Source organism: Ostrea edulis, chromosome 4 (assembly GCF_947568905.1).
Source record: "Ostrea edulis chromosome 4, xbOstEdul1.1, whole genome shotgun sequence".
Taxonomy (NCBI): Eukaryota; Metazoa; Mollusca; class Bivalvia; order Ostreida; family Ostreidae; genus Ostrea; species Ostrea edulis.
The window spans coordinates 47,874,490-47,890,753 of NC_079167.1; the positions used below are offsets into that span (position 1 = coordinate 47,874,490).

The 16,264-nt window shown below is 35.4% G+C and overlaps 1 protein-coding gene across 2 annotated transcripts in view; it reads left to right on the forward strand.

Moving 5' to 3' along the window:
* The first annotated feature begins 1,513 nt into the window (after positions 1-1,513).
* Positions 1,514-16,264, forward strand: part of LOC125671006 (uncharacterized) — a 65,531-nt gene continuing 50,780 nt past the window's right edge. The window contains exon 1 of one of the 2 annotated variants that reach the window (XM_048906482.2): positions 1,514-2,310. In XM_048906482.2, coding sequence (XP_048762439.1) covers positions 2,256-2,310 — 55 coding nt within the window. In that variant the 5' untranslated portion in view covers positions 1,514-2,255. The remainder of the gene's footprint in view (positions 2,311-16,264) is intronic. The other variant, XM_056162798.1, reaches the window with a different exon arrangement.

Genomic DNA, 16,264 nt, shown 5'->3' on the forward strand with positions numbered 1-16,264 from the left:
TTTGTTTTTTTGTATGGCTTATCTGTGCTTGGAATGATCTTTCAAACGTTGTCTAAAATCAATATGGTATATTAGTGAGAGAGTCAAAGGTTTGTATTGAGGTCTATGGGAAATTAATTAGTACTCGTATTACCTACAAAAGAGTAGTACATGTACGCATATACATTCCTGTATGTTAAAGTACATTTTCTTTCACGACTAGCCATATAGCAACTAAACGACATCCTCTTTTCAGTACAGGTCGCCATGACAGTTGCGTCGCCACGGATTGCAATCGCAGGGTCATGCTAATTGACGAAATGATGTCTTTATCGACAACGTTTATCACTGTTTCCCCGATATTGAACCATAAATTCCTCAATGTATTCCACTTTACTGAACATCACATCCCTTGTTTAACAATATGATATCTCCATAAATCATCGCAATCTTTTCTCCTGATGTTACAATATTTTTTTCAGCAAGAGTGACAAAAGAAAATATTTTTTTCTTTCGACGCTGTGATGCGATCTGTTCTGCCGGTGAGCTATGAAGTCGTTCTGCTACTCTTGGATGGATTGTTTTGAATACAATTTAAGAGCGTTCGCGATGTTGCTCTTTGTTTATTTCAATAATAGTCTTCATTTTCTCCGGTAAATCATGAGTTAAGATTGATTGATTGTATCTTGCTTAACGACTCAAGAATTTTTCACTCCGGTGAAGGGCTTCAAATTTAGGCCTTTGCTCGGCGCTCGACATTTAGCAGTGAGGGTTCTTTAGCGTGCCATACCTACTGTGACACGGGTCATCCGTTTTTAAGGTCATTTCCGAGGACCCGTGACATTCACACCTGATGCCGAGCTGTCACTTCCTGTTTTAACACTACCAGTTTTAACCAGGTCTGTCACGACCGGGATTCGAACCCCGGCCTTCCGCATGCAGGGCGAACGCTCTAACCTCTCGGCCACCGCAGCGAATACAATAATGTTATTGTTGAAAATTTACATTTTCTCTGTATGCCGCTATAGTGACTTCCTATTTTGCAAATACATGTAAAATGAAGAAAAATGGGAAATATTATTAACTATCATACAGCTGTTTAGTTCAATACATCATTTCTGCAGCATGTTGCACTCCTATTTCTTGATAAGTAAGCAACCAAAACGTTCGCGAAGTTGTTCTTTGTTTATTCCAGTTATAGTCTTCATTTTCTAACAGTGTTTTGTACCTCATGAAACAAACATCTGTCTACATTTCAAGAACATTAATGCATGGTAATTATGAATAGAGTTTGCATAATGAATTAATACATAAACGTCTGTACATAAACAAAACGGTTGTCACAAAATATATTTAATTTGGCATTGATTTTCATAAGTCTTTGCATATTGCTTCACTTAAAATTGCATACATTGTTTTTATTATTATTGATGCAGAAGTGATGTAAAATAATGCTTTGAAAAATGAGTGACAGTCAGACATCGGTTTGCAGACTATAACACTATATTAATAACAATGAACGCAGTGAACTAACAACACTGAAGAAGAAAAGGTTGAAAAAGAGGTAAAGGCTGCAACCACGGCGAGAAAAATGCTTGATTGAATTTTCACATCCATTGAAAGCAGCGCTTCCACTCTCGCCAAGTTACCGATACCAGCGCATCAGAGCTCGCGCGGTTGGATGAAAATTTGTGCCATAGCTACGCCATTCTTCCCATCGATGAAGAAGGAAAAAGTAATTTGGCCGTTCAATCGCGTTTTATAGCCGTGAAATTCAGCGTATTATCAATTGGGACTATGTATCAGATACCTATATAACTAAATGTGTTATTGTTTATGCAATGAACAATAAATGCCGAGATCATTTCCAGTGAGCCAGTATATTTCCCGTCCAATCGCAGCGAACAGAGCGGACTCTTGCACTTTCTGCCCGAGGCGAGGAATCTTTTTCAATGAAATATTTGGATGTGTCGCCTGAACTTCATTTGTAAACGTATGTGAAAAGGACGAGGCGGTGTGTGTCATTGCAGTGTGTTGAACAGGCCGGGATACTTAGTTCATCGCATTGTTGGGTATAAAAGCGTGGTGTCACATGGTTTAAAAGACATTTCTTTCTTGTGCGCTGGTGTGTGGCGGCTTAAACAAAAATGTGGTGCACACCTCAAAATGTGTGACAAAATTTAGACGTATAGATTTCACTCTGGGATATACTTGTATTTGTTGTTAGGTTTTCTTTTTATTTCTTAAATTTCACGTGTGTTGTCAATGAACAAAATATGGAGGCTCCACCATGGATGTTTATTTTTTCCGTGCTGATGTCCATCACGGCAGGTAGGTTTTGAGATATCCGTTTGTTAATCGTTTTATTATCTTGGTTTATCAACATATCAAGGCAATTATATAATATTTATATTCACTATCGTGCGTGTAGCACACACGACGCCTTGATTAGTGGGGGATTTTAAAATCCAAATGACATGCATGTCAATTTGAGGTCATCTAGCACAACTGAAAATATCATCTAAATCAAAGCTGTAGACAGCCTAAGATTTATTTATTAACATTTAAACCTTCTTTAATGTTTAATGAAATACAACAGGAGAATAGATTAAGAGGAATAAAAAATACACAACTTTTCAACATCGTGAGGTCGATGTTTTGATAACAAACTACAAGCAAACAAAGGGAAGAAAAACAGACGGTGCACAACAACTAACAAAATATCAAAAGATGCATACTTAATAAGTAGGCGTCCTATTAGCTCAGAGCTTAATCAGTGTTTAATAATTCTTGGTGAGAGTGACTTTGGCAAATACCAAAGCAGTCTAATCCATAGTCGATAGGTGTCGGACACTAATAAACCTGCAGCAGACAGCGGTGTTACGACAATGACCAGTCTTATCTGCTGTTATCATTTTTTAGATTTGGGCCTGCCATCAGTGACATCTGAACTCATCAACTATTTATGCTAATTACGTAATATAATTATTTAAAAGAATCATGTCATTTGCACGTGTACTCCTATGTCATCATACACTTCATGAATATGTTGATCAATTTTTTTTTTTAATCGGAGAAGCTAAATTATGTCAGAACATGATTGTATATGAAAATGGGGACCTACACTAAACATTCCAACACTGAATTGTGTATCATTATTATTTCTACGTCTCATGTCTTTGAAGTTGGACGTAGAAATAATTGGAATTTTTTTTGAGACATGGAGAGATATAAGCAGGCCACCCTTAATTTAAACTCTATGACTTGTGCAAACATAAAAAAAAAATAAACCTGAAAGTATGATAATCTCCAACAGGGATACTGAAATGAGTCTTAATGAGAAAATGTTGTAACTTATAATACAAATAGGCAATTATGATTTGAACTATCTTTTAATCCCTGGAATAATTTGGTCGTGTTTTTATTTTGGTTGGTTCTATCACGTGTAGTAGTGACAGGTTTATCAATTAATAATGGTACCAATACAGATTCGACTAAGAATAATTTTTGTTGTGAACGATCGATTTTTTTCTCGGTTTAGATGGCCAATTCATGCTTCTACCATTTAGCAATCTGCAGAAAATCTCTTTTAGGCCACTTACCAAAACGTAATATAACCAGAAAGCATTGATCTTCTTATGTGTTTATATTCTGCAATAGCAATAATTCTTATAAAATATGACTTGGTGGAAAAAAGACTGTTGGGGCCACGTAATTTGCAAATGGGAGGATAAAAATTTCGGAAGTAAATTCTAGGAAATTGGACTCAACCTCGCCGATATTCAAAACCTCAAAAGTGAGCATTGTAATAATTGATAAAGTAAAAGGATAAACCCGCATAGAAAGCAATAATCTATCTGAAATATGAAATGGATAGCAAAACAGATAGCAGTTCTAATATTACCCACAACGGGAAATCTCTAGACGGTTGTAGCATGACTGGAAACCATTCCACAAATGAAGTTACATTATGTTGAGTAAATTCGTTGTCATTTTCTATCTTCATCTGCCGTGAAAGAAAGACCAGCATGGGTATTCAAGTATACTCTGGAGTATCCTCTTGTGTAATCAGTATGACCAAAATATCAAGTAGACTCTTGGTGGGCCTAATGACGCGAACAAAACCTTCGTGAATAAGATTGACCTGAAATAAAAATAAATCTACAAGAACAAAATGATCTATTCGTAGTATGTACATTTTAGGGAGAGGTATTTGCCCTCCACCTCACGGGAGTGATTGTAAGGTATTTCGTTGGAGAAGACATAACATTGGATGTAACCAGTACGGTTTACGGTATTTTCGCTAATTATCGTGTCAGTAGCTAATTGAATACCGGTGGTCTCAGTATGCTTGTTGATTTTCACACCTAGCAGGTAACAACATTGTCATTAAACAGGTTTTGCCGACCATGAACAAAGATAACCAGATACGCTTGTTAACAACAATCGCTCTCCTTAGTCACAAAAATCATTTGAGTGGTTCATTCTACACTCTTTGCTTTCGTAGACTTCTGAAATAGGAATCCCAGTGGCTCTTGCTACATTCACTGAAAAGAATCTTCAACATGAAAACCTTTGGAACCTTCTCTATATGCACAGCTCAATCACGATAAGATTTTTTCCCCGAAGTTTCTTTTTTATCTTTATCTCTGTGCACAGTGGTCATTCAGATTCAATGGTTGCACACGCACCCACGCACATCAATTTTTGACTTCCAGAACAATGCTTCAATCGACTCGAAGCCACCAAGATCAACCTTTAACTGCAAATGTTTTTATTCGTTACCTTTTCTTCAATTGCAATATCCTTGATTATTATCGGTTTGTTTGTTTTTTGGTTTTTTATTTGCCTTTTCTAGCCCCATGTCAAAGCGCTCGGTGTCTTATGTACCTTTTACATGTGCATATACTGCCAAGAAACTTTAACCTTCAAAAAATTCAATAGAATCGAAGCATGTGAAGGTAAAAAGGAAATTTTACAGTACCAATTGTGCCGTTTTGAAGTTCGTTCTTTGACCAAATCCAAGGCATTAAGAACACGTCTGCAAATGAAAATACGTCACTGGTCATGTAGCTTGTTCTCTTAAAACAACAATCCTTTATTTACTATATATACTGCGGGGAAACATCTATGGCTTTTTCTTATTACTACAGCTGGGATTTATTGAGGCCGCTGAAAATTTACCCAATATTCCAAAGTTTATTTTATATATCTTGTTTCTTGTACGAAAACAGAAATCAGGAATTCCTTTAGATTTGTAGGCAGAGTACATGTAGCGGTAACGCACATGATGTCAGACACACGAATTATTAGCTGTCGATCTATTTGTGATTGTGCTAGAAAGTGTGCATGGGGAAACGATAAATCATTTTGGCTCACCTGAGCGGAAGGCTCAAGTGAGCTTTTCTGATCAATATTTGTCTGGTGTCTGCTGTCGACGTCGTCATCGTTAACTTTTCACATTTTCATCTTCTTCTTCAGTTTCAATCAAATCAAATTTCAACCAATCTTGGCACAAATCATTCTTGGTTGAGGATTCAAGTTTGTTCAAATGAAGGCCCATGTCCCTTTCAAACGGGAAATAATCAAGAAATGGCAAAAAGGATGGAATCATTTAAAAATCTTCTCAAGACCCACTGGATCAGAAAAGTTGAAATTTACCCGAAAGCTTCCTTATGTAGTGTAGATTCAAGTTTGTTCAAATTATGATACCCGGGGGTAGAGTGAGGGCACAATATGAGATCAAATTATGATACCCGGGGGTAGAGTGAGGGCACAATATGAGATCGAAGTTTTACATTTGAGAAGGCTTATATAGGCGCTGCCTGCTGCATAATCCTTAATTATGTTATACATGATAAAATACTGTTTAAATAAATAAAGCTTTACATGCTGATAAATAGGAAACATTTTAAAAATCTAGGCCAGAAATGTTGATATTTACTCGACAGCTTCTTCACAAAGCGTAGATTTATGTTTGTTCAAATGATGGTACCCTCGGCGTAGGGTGGGGCCATAATATTGATTGATGTTTTTCCGCCACACTCAACAATTTTTCAGTTATCTGGTGGCGCCCAGTTTTTTAATAATAATAATGATTGGTTTTATATAGCGCCTTATCCAGCGTATGCTGCTCAAAGCGCTTTACAATAATCAATGTACATTATTACCCCGGCAGACCTTATATCAATCTAGAACTTTCTCAGCCTCCTAGGAAGCATACAGTGCGGTACCTCTTTTACACTTGGGTGGAGTGAGGAAATTCATGTAAAGTGCCTTTCCCAAGGACACAACGTCAGCCCTGCCGCGGCCAGGACTCGAACCTACGACCTTTCGGTCGAGAGTCTTGGTGGAAGAGAGAACCCAGATACAGTGTACCTGGGAAGAGACCACCGACCTTCCGAAAGTAAACAGGGAAACTTTCTCACTTACCGGCACGAGCGGGATTCGAACTGGGGCCATAATAGGGGATCAAAGTTTTAAATGTGAATGTATAGGGGAAATTTCTAAAAAGTCTTCATCTTAAAAAGCAATGAGCCAGAAAAGTGAACATTTATATGAAAGCTTCCTGACAGAGTAGAGTCAAGTTTGTTCAAATCATGGTCCCCGGGGGTCAGGTGGGGCCACAATAGGGGATCAAAGTTTTATTTGTGAATATACAGAGAATAAAAAAAAAATCAAAAGTAACAGGGTCACACTAAATCAAATTCAAATTTAAATGTTCTCAAGTTGTGTGATTCAAGTTTTTTATGCCCCGCGACTATAGCTTAGAGCCTATTTTGTCCTATCCGTATATCTGTCCGAAACCTTAACCTTGCTCATGACTTATATTTCATATGCGCATTTCATGTGACTTGATCTTTTCTTTGGCACCAACGTTTTTAACCTTTTGACATTGACCTTGGAGTTTGACCTAATTTAAAGAGAACTTAACCTGTTCAATCTCCCCTGAAGATTTTTAACGTAGGGCTTTCATAATTTGAATAAAGATTCCTTATGGTAAGGCCTTACATTTCATATATGATTTTTCACCTTGTGATCTTGAGCGTGGAGTTTGACCCAAATTTCAAAACTTTAACCTTAATCTTGACATCTAAATTTTGAGTTGTATATACATTCCTTGTGACGAAAACGTTTTTGTATTAAAGTTTGTGAAATTTGTGATCTTGACCTTGGACTTTGATCTACTTTTTGAAAAAAGATGTTAGATATCAAATATCTCCTGAACTATTTAAGGTAGGGCTGTCATATGTTGTATATGATATTTTAAGGCAATACATTTCATGTGATACATGTACCGAGGTGTTGTTGACCTTGTGACCTTGAAGTTTGACTTACTTTTTGAAAAACTGACCTAGTTGATATTTTCTGATCAGGTTTTTTTTAAAAAAGTAAGTCAAACTTCAAGGTCACAAGGTCAAATACCTCGGTATCACATTAAAAAAACCTGTCCTATTTCATATCTCCTGTTCCATAGGAATCCGGGTTAGAATAGGTCCTCAGTACTCCTTGCTTGTCCTAAAAGGCGATTAAATAGAGTGGTCCTTTTGAAGAGACCGCAAAAACCGAGGCCCTGTGTTAAAGCAGGTGTAGCACGACAAAGATCCCTCCCTGCTCAATGGCCACAAGCGCCGAGCATAGGCCTAAATTGTGCAGCCCTTCACCGACAATGGTGAGTGAAAAATTCTCGAGCTAATGGTATGTGTGCCGTATTAAACAAACTTTTGTTTGATGGTAAAAACTAGACTAAAGTTTTGTCAGGATGATAAAATATGAAAAATAATACTATTAGACAATTTCGACAAATTATATACGGGTATTTACTATTTAAGTAATACCGGTCTACTGAATGTAGGGGTGGGGGGGGGGTGGATGGTTGATTTTCTAGTGCATATTTACGAAGGAGTGACGTTTATGGTGGTTGTGCGCAAGCGCGCGAGAAGAAATATTAGAAACATCACTGGAGTTACGGCATATAATCGTAGTGACGGTACTGAATGGTGATTTCATGTTAAACATAAAATTTAACTCCCCTTCTATTGCTCAAAGTGGTTCTCTCTACCCTGTTTTTGTATATATATATATATATATATATATATATATAGGTTTCCACTTTCTCTACCGACCATAAACATTTCTGCCGACCCTAACACATTTTTTCCACCCTCCCACCTAAATTTCAAACGTTATATAAAAATAGTAATCGTGATCTTACACACAAGAACCATGACTAATGGTAATCACGGCTGAGATTCGGCTCGGTTGGATATTTGGAATAAAGCCGTTGTCGAATATCAGGACAGTCCTTCAGTGATTTTTACTGACAAAGAGTAAATACGTTTTGTTTTCTTCAGTTTTATTCTCCAAACCACTGCACATGCAAAAGGCTTTGTAAAGAATATGTAAAACAATAGAGGCATCCATATAAGCAGATATGCAGCGAAGTATATAGTTTCAGATACATATTGTTGACAATTTAGTTTGACCGCCATTATATGTAGGGTCAGGCTAATAACAGGAAGTGGCCAACAGTATAGGGTTTTACTAAAATCCGAAAAATACAAACAGGAGAGATATTCTGGAAACTTTATTATTAATATAATATTTACAAGATTATGGGTACAAATGCTGGTGAATTAATAATTTATTATTTTGTTTATGAAATTAGACAATAAGTATTTCTTAGAAGAAGTAAATAATATCTATACAAGGTGTGACTTCCAATACATATTTAATGTTAAATAATGATTTATTTTATGATTTTAAATCAGATCTGAAATAAACATCAAACCAAAAAAATAGTTATTTGGTTATTTTATGCATATTTACCATTTTAATTTACTATGAATGATTTTTCCCAATTTGAGGAAAATGTCGCTAATTTTTCCCAATTCAAAAGGAGGGGTGGTAGTTTGAAAAACACAAAAAATCACTGATCCTTCATAAATCAAATATGTAAGTCAACTTCAGCCGGTACAAACAATTATTGTGCGCCTTGACAACCATGTTGTCTGCTTCAGTTTTTATTTGTATATTAAACTAACTTTCCATCGCAATGTACCATGCATTTCTTACCGTTAAATTATGTTAATTTAAAAATTAAAACAACCTCTTGTTTTTCATTCAAAAGATAGCATCAATGACAGTATATCGGGATGCACTAAATACCTGAACTTTTAAAAGCCCTAATTGACCTTACCAACATAAATTTTGTCTTGGATTTCCTTTTCAAGTTTTATTTATGCAGTCAAGGAAGGTTATATATAAAATTCATGAACCCTGTCAACTATCAAGCAAAAATTATGCATTGCATATTGTACATTGTATATTGTATATTGGTCAGGTATTTTTATTCCTGGTTATCGGCATTTATCTATCTTTTTTTTTTAATGAATGATAAAATTTATATAATTTGATTAAATATGTGCATGAATTCCTTAAACTGAAAAAATATACATTACCATTGAAATATTTCTATAAAAAGTCATAAATAAAACATTAAAAGTGTATCAATGACAACATTTATGCTTGGTAAGGTCGTGTCAGTGTTTTTTGTAGTTCATGTGTTTAGTGCTTCACCATATACATCATGGACGCCATCTTTTGAATGAAAAAATAAGTTATTGGCTTTATTTGGGGATTTCCATATCTAAATGGTAAACAATGCATGACTAATAGGGATGGAAAGTTATTTTAGAAAACAAATAACTTATTTAAAGCATTGTTGCCATACTGGAAGCAGATTGTTCCTGTGAATTTGGAAATATCTTAGTAACCAACCAATACAAACAAATCCCCCCCCCCCCAAAAAAAAATTCTAATATTTAAAAAAAATATTACTATTAAATAGATACAAAATAATAAAATGAAATGATACATGTATATGCTTAGCTAAGTAATAACGACATTTTGTGGAAAATACATTGACTGATGAATGGGTTAGTTAATACTGAATAAATTACGCGAAACCATCAAAACTGATCAATACACATCAATGTGCACTATCTGATTTTCTGGAGCTTCTTGTCAACAAGATGTTCATAAAACGAACTGGTTTTCTCTAATGGATGTTGTTTAATCAGGTTTTTACGAGACTTTCTCGAGATTTACCTACTACAATTATTGATTTACCTCGGCGCTCAACTGATTCTATTGTATGTTTGTTTCAAAGTATACATTGTCTTAAACCAATGATGTATCTTTGGTGGAAGCGCCTCAAAGGAAATCAATAAATTTAATATAACATTGCTTTGTGTGGGATTCTTGCTCGGACTTCTCTTGTCATTCAGAGAAACAGACGTTAAAGACGAACAATGAGAAGACATGCCGTCCTTTACCTGAATAAATCCTTGCTAATGCGAATTTGATTAAGATTTTTCCCTCGCTGCACAAAATCCCTGGATATTTCTAACATATATCAGTACCTATTGTATTCCAGCAAAGACAGCGATTGACAACCCATGATATAGCCCGGTGATAAAAAGATCCTCCATTGGAAGGGAATAATATCATTTCGGTCTGAAAGCTCCAGATCTTACTTTCCTAAAGCTCTAGATGTCAATTATCAAATGTCGCTCTGTTATATTGTGACAATAGGAAGGATTAAACTACGTAGTTCAGCAGATATTATTGCCGAGATTTTGTGACAGAAAATTAAGAGAAGATTTATCGGGTATAAGACTCAGTCTAAGCTAGGTTTTAGGGTGACTCACAGGTCCAGTCCAACATCACAAAGGTTGTAAAACAAAAGAGCTAAAGGGGGAATCGATCATCCTAGTACACAATTTTTGCCAGAGAGAATTTTTTTTATTGGTACACTGTTTTATCATGTATGAAGAATAAATACAGGCATAGACTATGTATGTCCTTTCCACAGTTGACCGTAGTGATGATTGTTGATGGTTTTCTAACATTATTTTGACCATCGTTAGACAGTGGTCATAGAAAGTTTGGCTATATCAGGAACAGTAGCAAACCATATCAAAGTACCGATAGTACTGAGAACCGGTGGGTTAGGAAAAGCATAGCTAAGATGAGCGTAACCGAGTTTGTAACTACCTGAATGAGCAATCATGAACGGTAATTCATTTTGTAATAATAATTCAATAATGGTAAAACAGGGTAAAAAGAAGTTCAAAGATAGTTTACTCAATCCAAAAGAAAGAAACATATACATCTATAGTACTATATGATAGTTATGGACACAATGTTTTGTTCTTTAACGCCGGTTAATCGAGAGAAAACTATTTTGCATTTTTAAATATAATAAATATTGTAGTTTACTGTAGTTTTCATATTTGAATTTATTTGTTATCTATTACATGCATCTTTAATTAATTCACAAATGGCAAAAATGAAGAAAAAAAGCAATTCGGAATTTGTAACTGAAATTTTATAATCGGCACAAGCATGAGGAATTGAGGTTAGCGGGTCTTGAATGGACGAAATCACACAAATTAAACGTATGTTCACATTGTTATGGGTCCAGAGTAAATATTAAAGAAACGGGCTTAGAATTGCATATCTTGCAAGCTGACACTGTTGGTTTTTTTGGGTTTTTTTTTAATATATAATGTCAGACACTTCTGAAGATCGAGAACATCAATGTAGAAATCAAAAGTACACTTCCAATGAAATTGTTAATACTTTAAAACTAAGGTGCGAACCTCTTTAATTAATTCATACAGTAAGTTTAAACGAAAAACTGGGGTCACAGTGCTTGTTATTGAGGTACAGTGTTTTAAAATTTACCCTTTTGCTCTTACAATTTACTCAGATTTATTAGTTTAAACTTGATTTGTCTGTTGGTGTTAACACAACATACACAACACAAATCAATCGTTACATAAAAATAGATATATGATTATGTCTTCTAACGATTCAGAGAAAAAAAAGTTTAATACTGCTATTAATATTGGAAATAAACAATGGCCCTTTTGCACTTGGTATACGGAAAAATTCATGCAATAGAATTTGATAGTTTAAAATTACATGTTAGGATTAATGTAAATTTCAAAAATTGCACATTAATTACAAAGTCTTGTCTTAAAATGGAACTTTAAAAAGTGGGGGTTAAAGATCAAAGAGGGCGTTGCACAGAAGCGGTAACTTTCCCTAATCGGAGCTCCGTGCATTTAAGGAAGTATGCTACACCAGATATGGATGAAAAATGGAGAATATGTACAACAATATTTTGAAATTGAAAACTTTCAAATTAACTTTATTTAGTCAAAAAATGCAGTTTTAGTAGAAAGCAATTTGAAAAAAAAAATTTAATACCCCTGCTGGACTCTTGAAACCCGCGATCTACAGTTGAGCAGTCGACGTGCTAACCTACTGAGCTAATCAGCTAGGCAATGTTTTTTTTTTTAAATGAAAAGACAAATGTTGCTGATATAAATATTTTCATCCATGTTTTGAAAGGAAGTCAGTCATTATCACGATGTAGAGTTCCTCCTTAAACACTCGTGGCGTAGAACTGACCCTCATCCATATTTATCCCGTGGTGGTCCGGGTTAGAATAGGTCCTCAGTAACCCTTTCTTGTCGTAAAAGGCGACTAAATGGGGCGGTCTTTCGGATGAGACCGCAAAAACCGAAGGCCAGTGTCACAGCGGGTGTTCACGATAAAGATCCCTCCCTGCTCAAAGGCCGTAAGCGCCGAGCATAGACCTAAATTTTGCAGCCTTTCATCGTCTCCATATGAGTGAAAAATTCTTGAGCGTCCGCTCAATCAACAATCATCCATATTTAAACCCTAATTACGTATTTGCCATTTAAAAAATACCTGTAGGATTACCAAGTACGAAGGGCAAGCTTAAAACATTTTATGTGTCAATACATTACATTATAGTCAATGATAATTTTTAAAATCATGAAAATTTAAATGTCTAATTTTTTTCTGAGTATCAAACACAATTTATGCGGTTACAAGTGTTACAGGGTGTATCAAATATTTAATATTCTATACTACTACAGTCTAAAAGCTGTTATAGTCGTATACATGTATATTATTTTCTACAACCAACAGTTAACATGACTCTGACCACAAAGCAAAGTATGGGAAGTTTAATGCGCATTGATAAAGTTCAAGAAAATTCTAAGTACATGCACTTGAAAATATTGATTTACCATAGCAATTCCCAACTGGAATGTATACATATTATTACTCAAACTGTTTAACTTTGTTTTACTCTGTTTGGCGTTTTTCTTTCGAAGCTCTGCAAAGATACAACCGTTTTTCGTAAAAGGCATGATGCCTTTGTCAACGCCTTTCACTCAGAAAAACATACAAGTTCTCGTTTATAACAACAGTTTTGAAATTTTTTGACACGAGGGCATTTTTTTGTAAATTTTAAAAAATTTAAGCTGTAAAATGTAAGCGCCGAGCAAAGGCTTAAATTTGACGCCCTTCTCTGATCTTGGTGACGTCTCCATATGAATGAAAAATTCTCTCTCTCTCTGATCTCAGAGAGAGAGAGAGAGAGAGAGAGAGAGAGAGAGAGAGAGAGAGAGAGAGAATCAATCAAAACTCCAATGTCTGAATTTTACTTCCAAGTTTACTGTAATTATCTTGTATCCACCCGTACATGCTCGGTTTAATGCCTAGTATAGTTTAAAAATGTAGTTTCCAAAATTGAATGAAGATCATGCCTTGTATATAGCAATTTGTTTTCTCGTGAGAGAATAAAAGGAACACGGAACTCATACTCATGCACTGTTTTCCTCTTAAACTTATAGGGAGTATCTCAGAACTTTGAGAATGACCACCTTTTAAAACGTAGAATGGTATTAAAGTCTGTGGCCCAACCATTTGGAAATTTTCGGAATTTTAGCTAAGTGGGAATAAACCAAATGTTCTCATGATTTTAGCATGTCTTGTCATTCGAAAAATTCAATATTGAACTCAGAAATACGAAAGCCCTGAAGGCTCATCCGACATTCATACAGAAGAGACATCTTTGTTACCTTTCTTATTACAGGTCAGATAATGAACTTTTATTGATTTCATGATTATGATTTTATTACCTGATAAGTAGGATTTTAATTGTGTACCGGTATATATGGAATGGATAAAAGAATATCATATTTATATGCTGTTTTTCAAAAGATATTTCAAATGTGTCATTTATTATGTTTTGAAATTATTCTCATATGGATTTTTAATCTTCAAATTGTTCCCTATCGTGTATACATATGAATAATAGATTGACAAAATTCTCAAAAGATATCTCAAATATGTTTAAAATGTATGTTTAAAATAGTTTTCAAAATTTTATGAATCTCATAAAACAAAAAAATCTCGTATATTTTAATTGCTGAAGTATTAGATTCCCACTCATAAAATCTCAAATCTTGAAAAATCATTAATGGAATGTTAAAGTTCAGCTAGAGTCTACTAGTCCTGATTGTTCATGTATATTTGTTTCTCCAAATTATCTCAAATATACGTGTAATATCAACTTCTCAATCATATGGAATTTCAGTCAAACTTTAATCTGAGTACTATTTGAACAGTTTGAGAACTATTTGAACATAAGGGAAAAAATCTGAATACTATTTGAACAATTTGAGAACTCTTTGAACATATGGCATCTGTTTACCTGATCAAGATGTAGGGCTCACGACGGTTGTGACCGGTCGACAAGGGATGCTTACTCCTCCTAGGCACCTGGTCCCACATCTGGTTTGATTTGAACATATTTTATTGTCTGGATGTTATAACAAAAAGATTGAGCACAAGTTCTTAAAACTTAGAACGCCCTCTGGCTCTCCTGTATGACAATTGATTACATATGATAATGTTCAAGAAATGAAACACAAAGGTATCAAAGGTAAAAAATGATTTGCTTTCACAAAGCAATTATATAATAGATTATATCTGTAGATATATATGTACAATTGATTAATATATGCATGTAATACGTACAAAGTAATCGTTTTGAAAATTCCATCAACTAAAAACGACCAGATCTCTATATAAACAACTGAAAATAATTTTTCATTTTCTGTGGTACTGTTTGCGTTATCTCCCCATAATAAAACATGCGTGTCTACTATATGCAAATTATCCATTCTAAAAATAGCATTAAATATGTCATTTCTTGGAGCGGTGTATTTTGCACATGAGAGAAAGAAATGGTAAGCATCTTGTACTTTACCACAAGTACACAAAGGACTGTGAATGATGTTGCATCTAAATAAATCTATATTCAATACACAGTTGTGTCTTAGTCTCTTATGGATTACGTTCCAATAGCGTTCTCCGAAAGAAAAAAAAAGGATGGAAGGTGCGATTTTTGGAGGCGTAAATTTTTTTTAAACGAGCTTAGTATCGTAGATTGCCTTGTTCCTAGGGGCTAGGGATCCGTGTTTGCCCAACTATCTATTTGTATTGCTGATGGGAGTTGTGGATTGATCGCTGTTCGTTGTCTTCGCCTTTCATGAGAACAATTCGAGAACTGTTTGAGCATATGAGAAATATTTTAAAGATTTAATAGAATAGATGGGATTATTTTTTAACATATGAGTACTTTTAAGTGTTCTCGTTGTTTAAATAGTTCTCAAATTGTTCAAATAGTACTCAGTTTGTTCTCATGTGTTCAAATAGTTCTCAGATTGTTCTTGTATGTTTATTCTCGTTCTGAACGTCCCAATCAAACTACTAAAAAGTAAATCATTTTAAGGAGCAGTCACACCTAACCGGATTACATAAACGGACGTCGCACGGACAAAAAGAATTGTGACATGATGCTGTCCGTTGGTAACCGTTGATGAAAGTCGTTCTCACCGCTGCTCGGGGCTCCTGCGATTGGTGTATGAAGCGTATAAAACGCATATAAACCGCACAATTACTGGACACGTACCGGGTCTATTAACGGACTTTACCGTCTGAATAACGGACAAGTACCGGGTTAAACGAACATGGGAGGCATGAGAAATTGATATAACGTTGTTTCAACGTTAGACGAACGGACTTGTAAGGGCCACGTGACTGACACAATGAATATAATCGAAAGTGGATATATCTTTTGAGACTTATCACCCTCGTGGACATATTTCCATGACACCTCCAAAATGTTGGAAAAGGTAAAAGCAGGGCACGGGGAAAGGCTACAAGACCCCCATCTCCTCCCTACAAGACCCCCATCTCCTCCCTACAAGACCCCCATCTCCTCCCTACAAGACCCCCATCTCCTCCCTACAAGACCCCCATCTCCCTACAAGACCCCCATCTCCTCCCTACAAGACCCCCATCTCCTCCCTACAAGACCCCCATCTCCTCC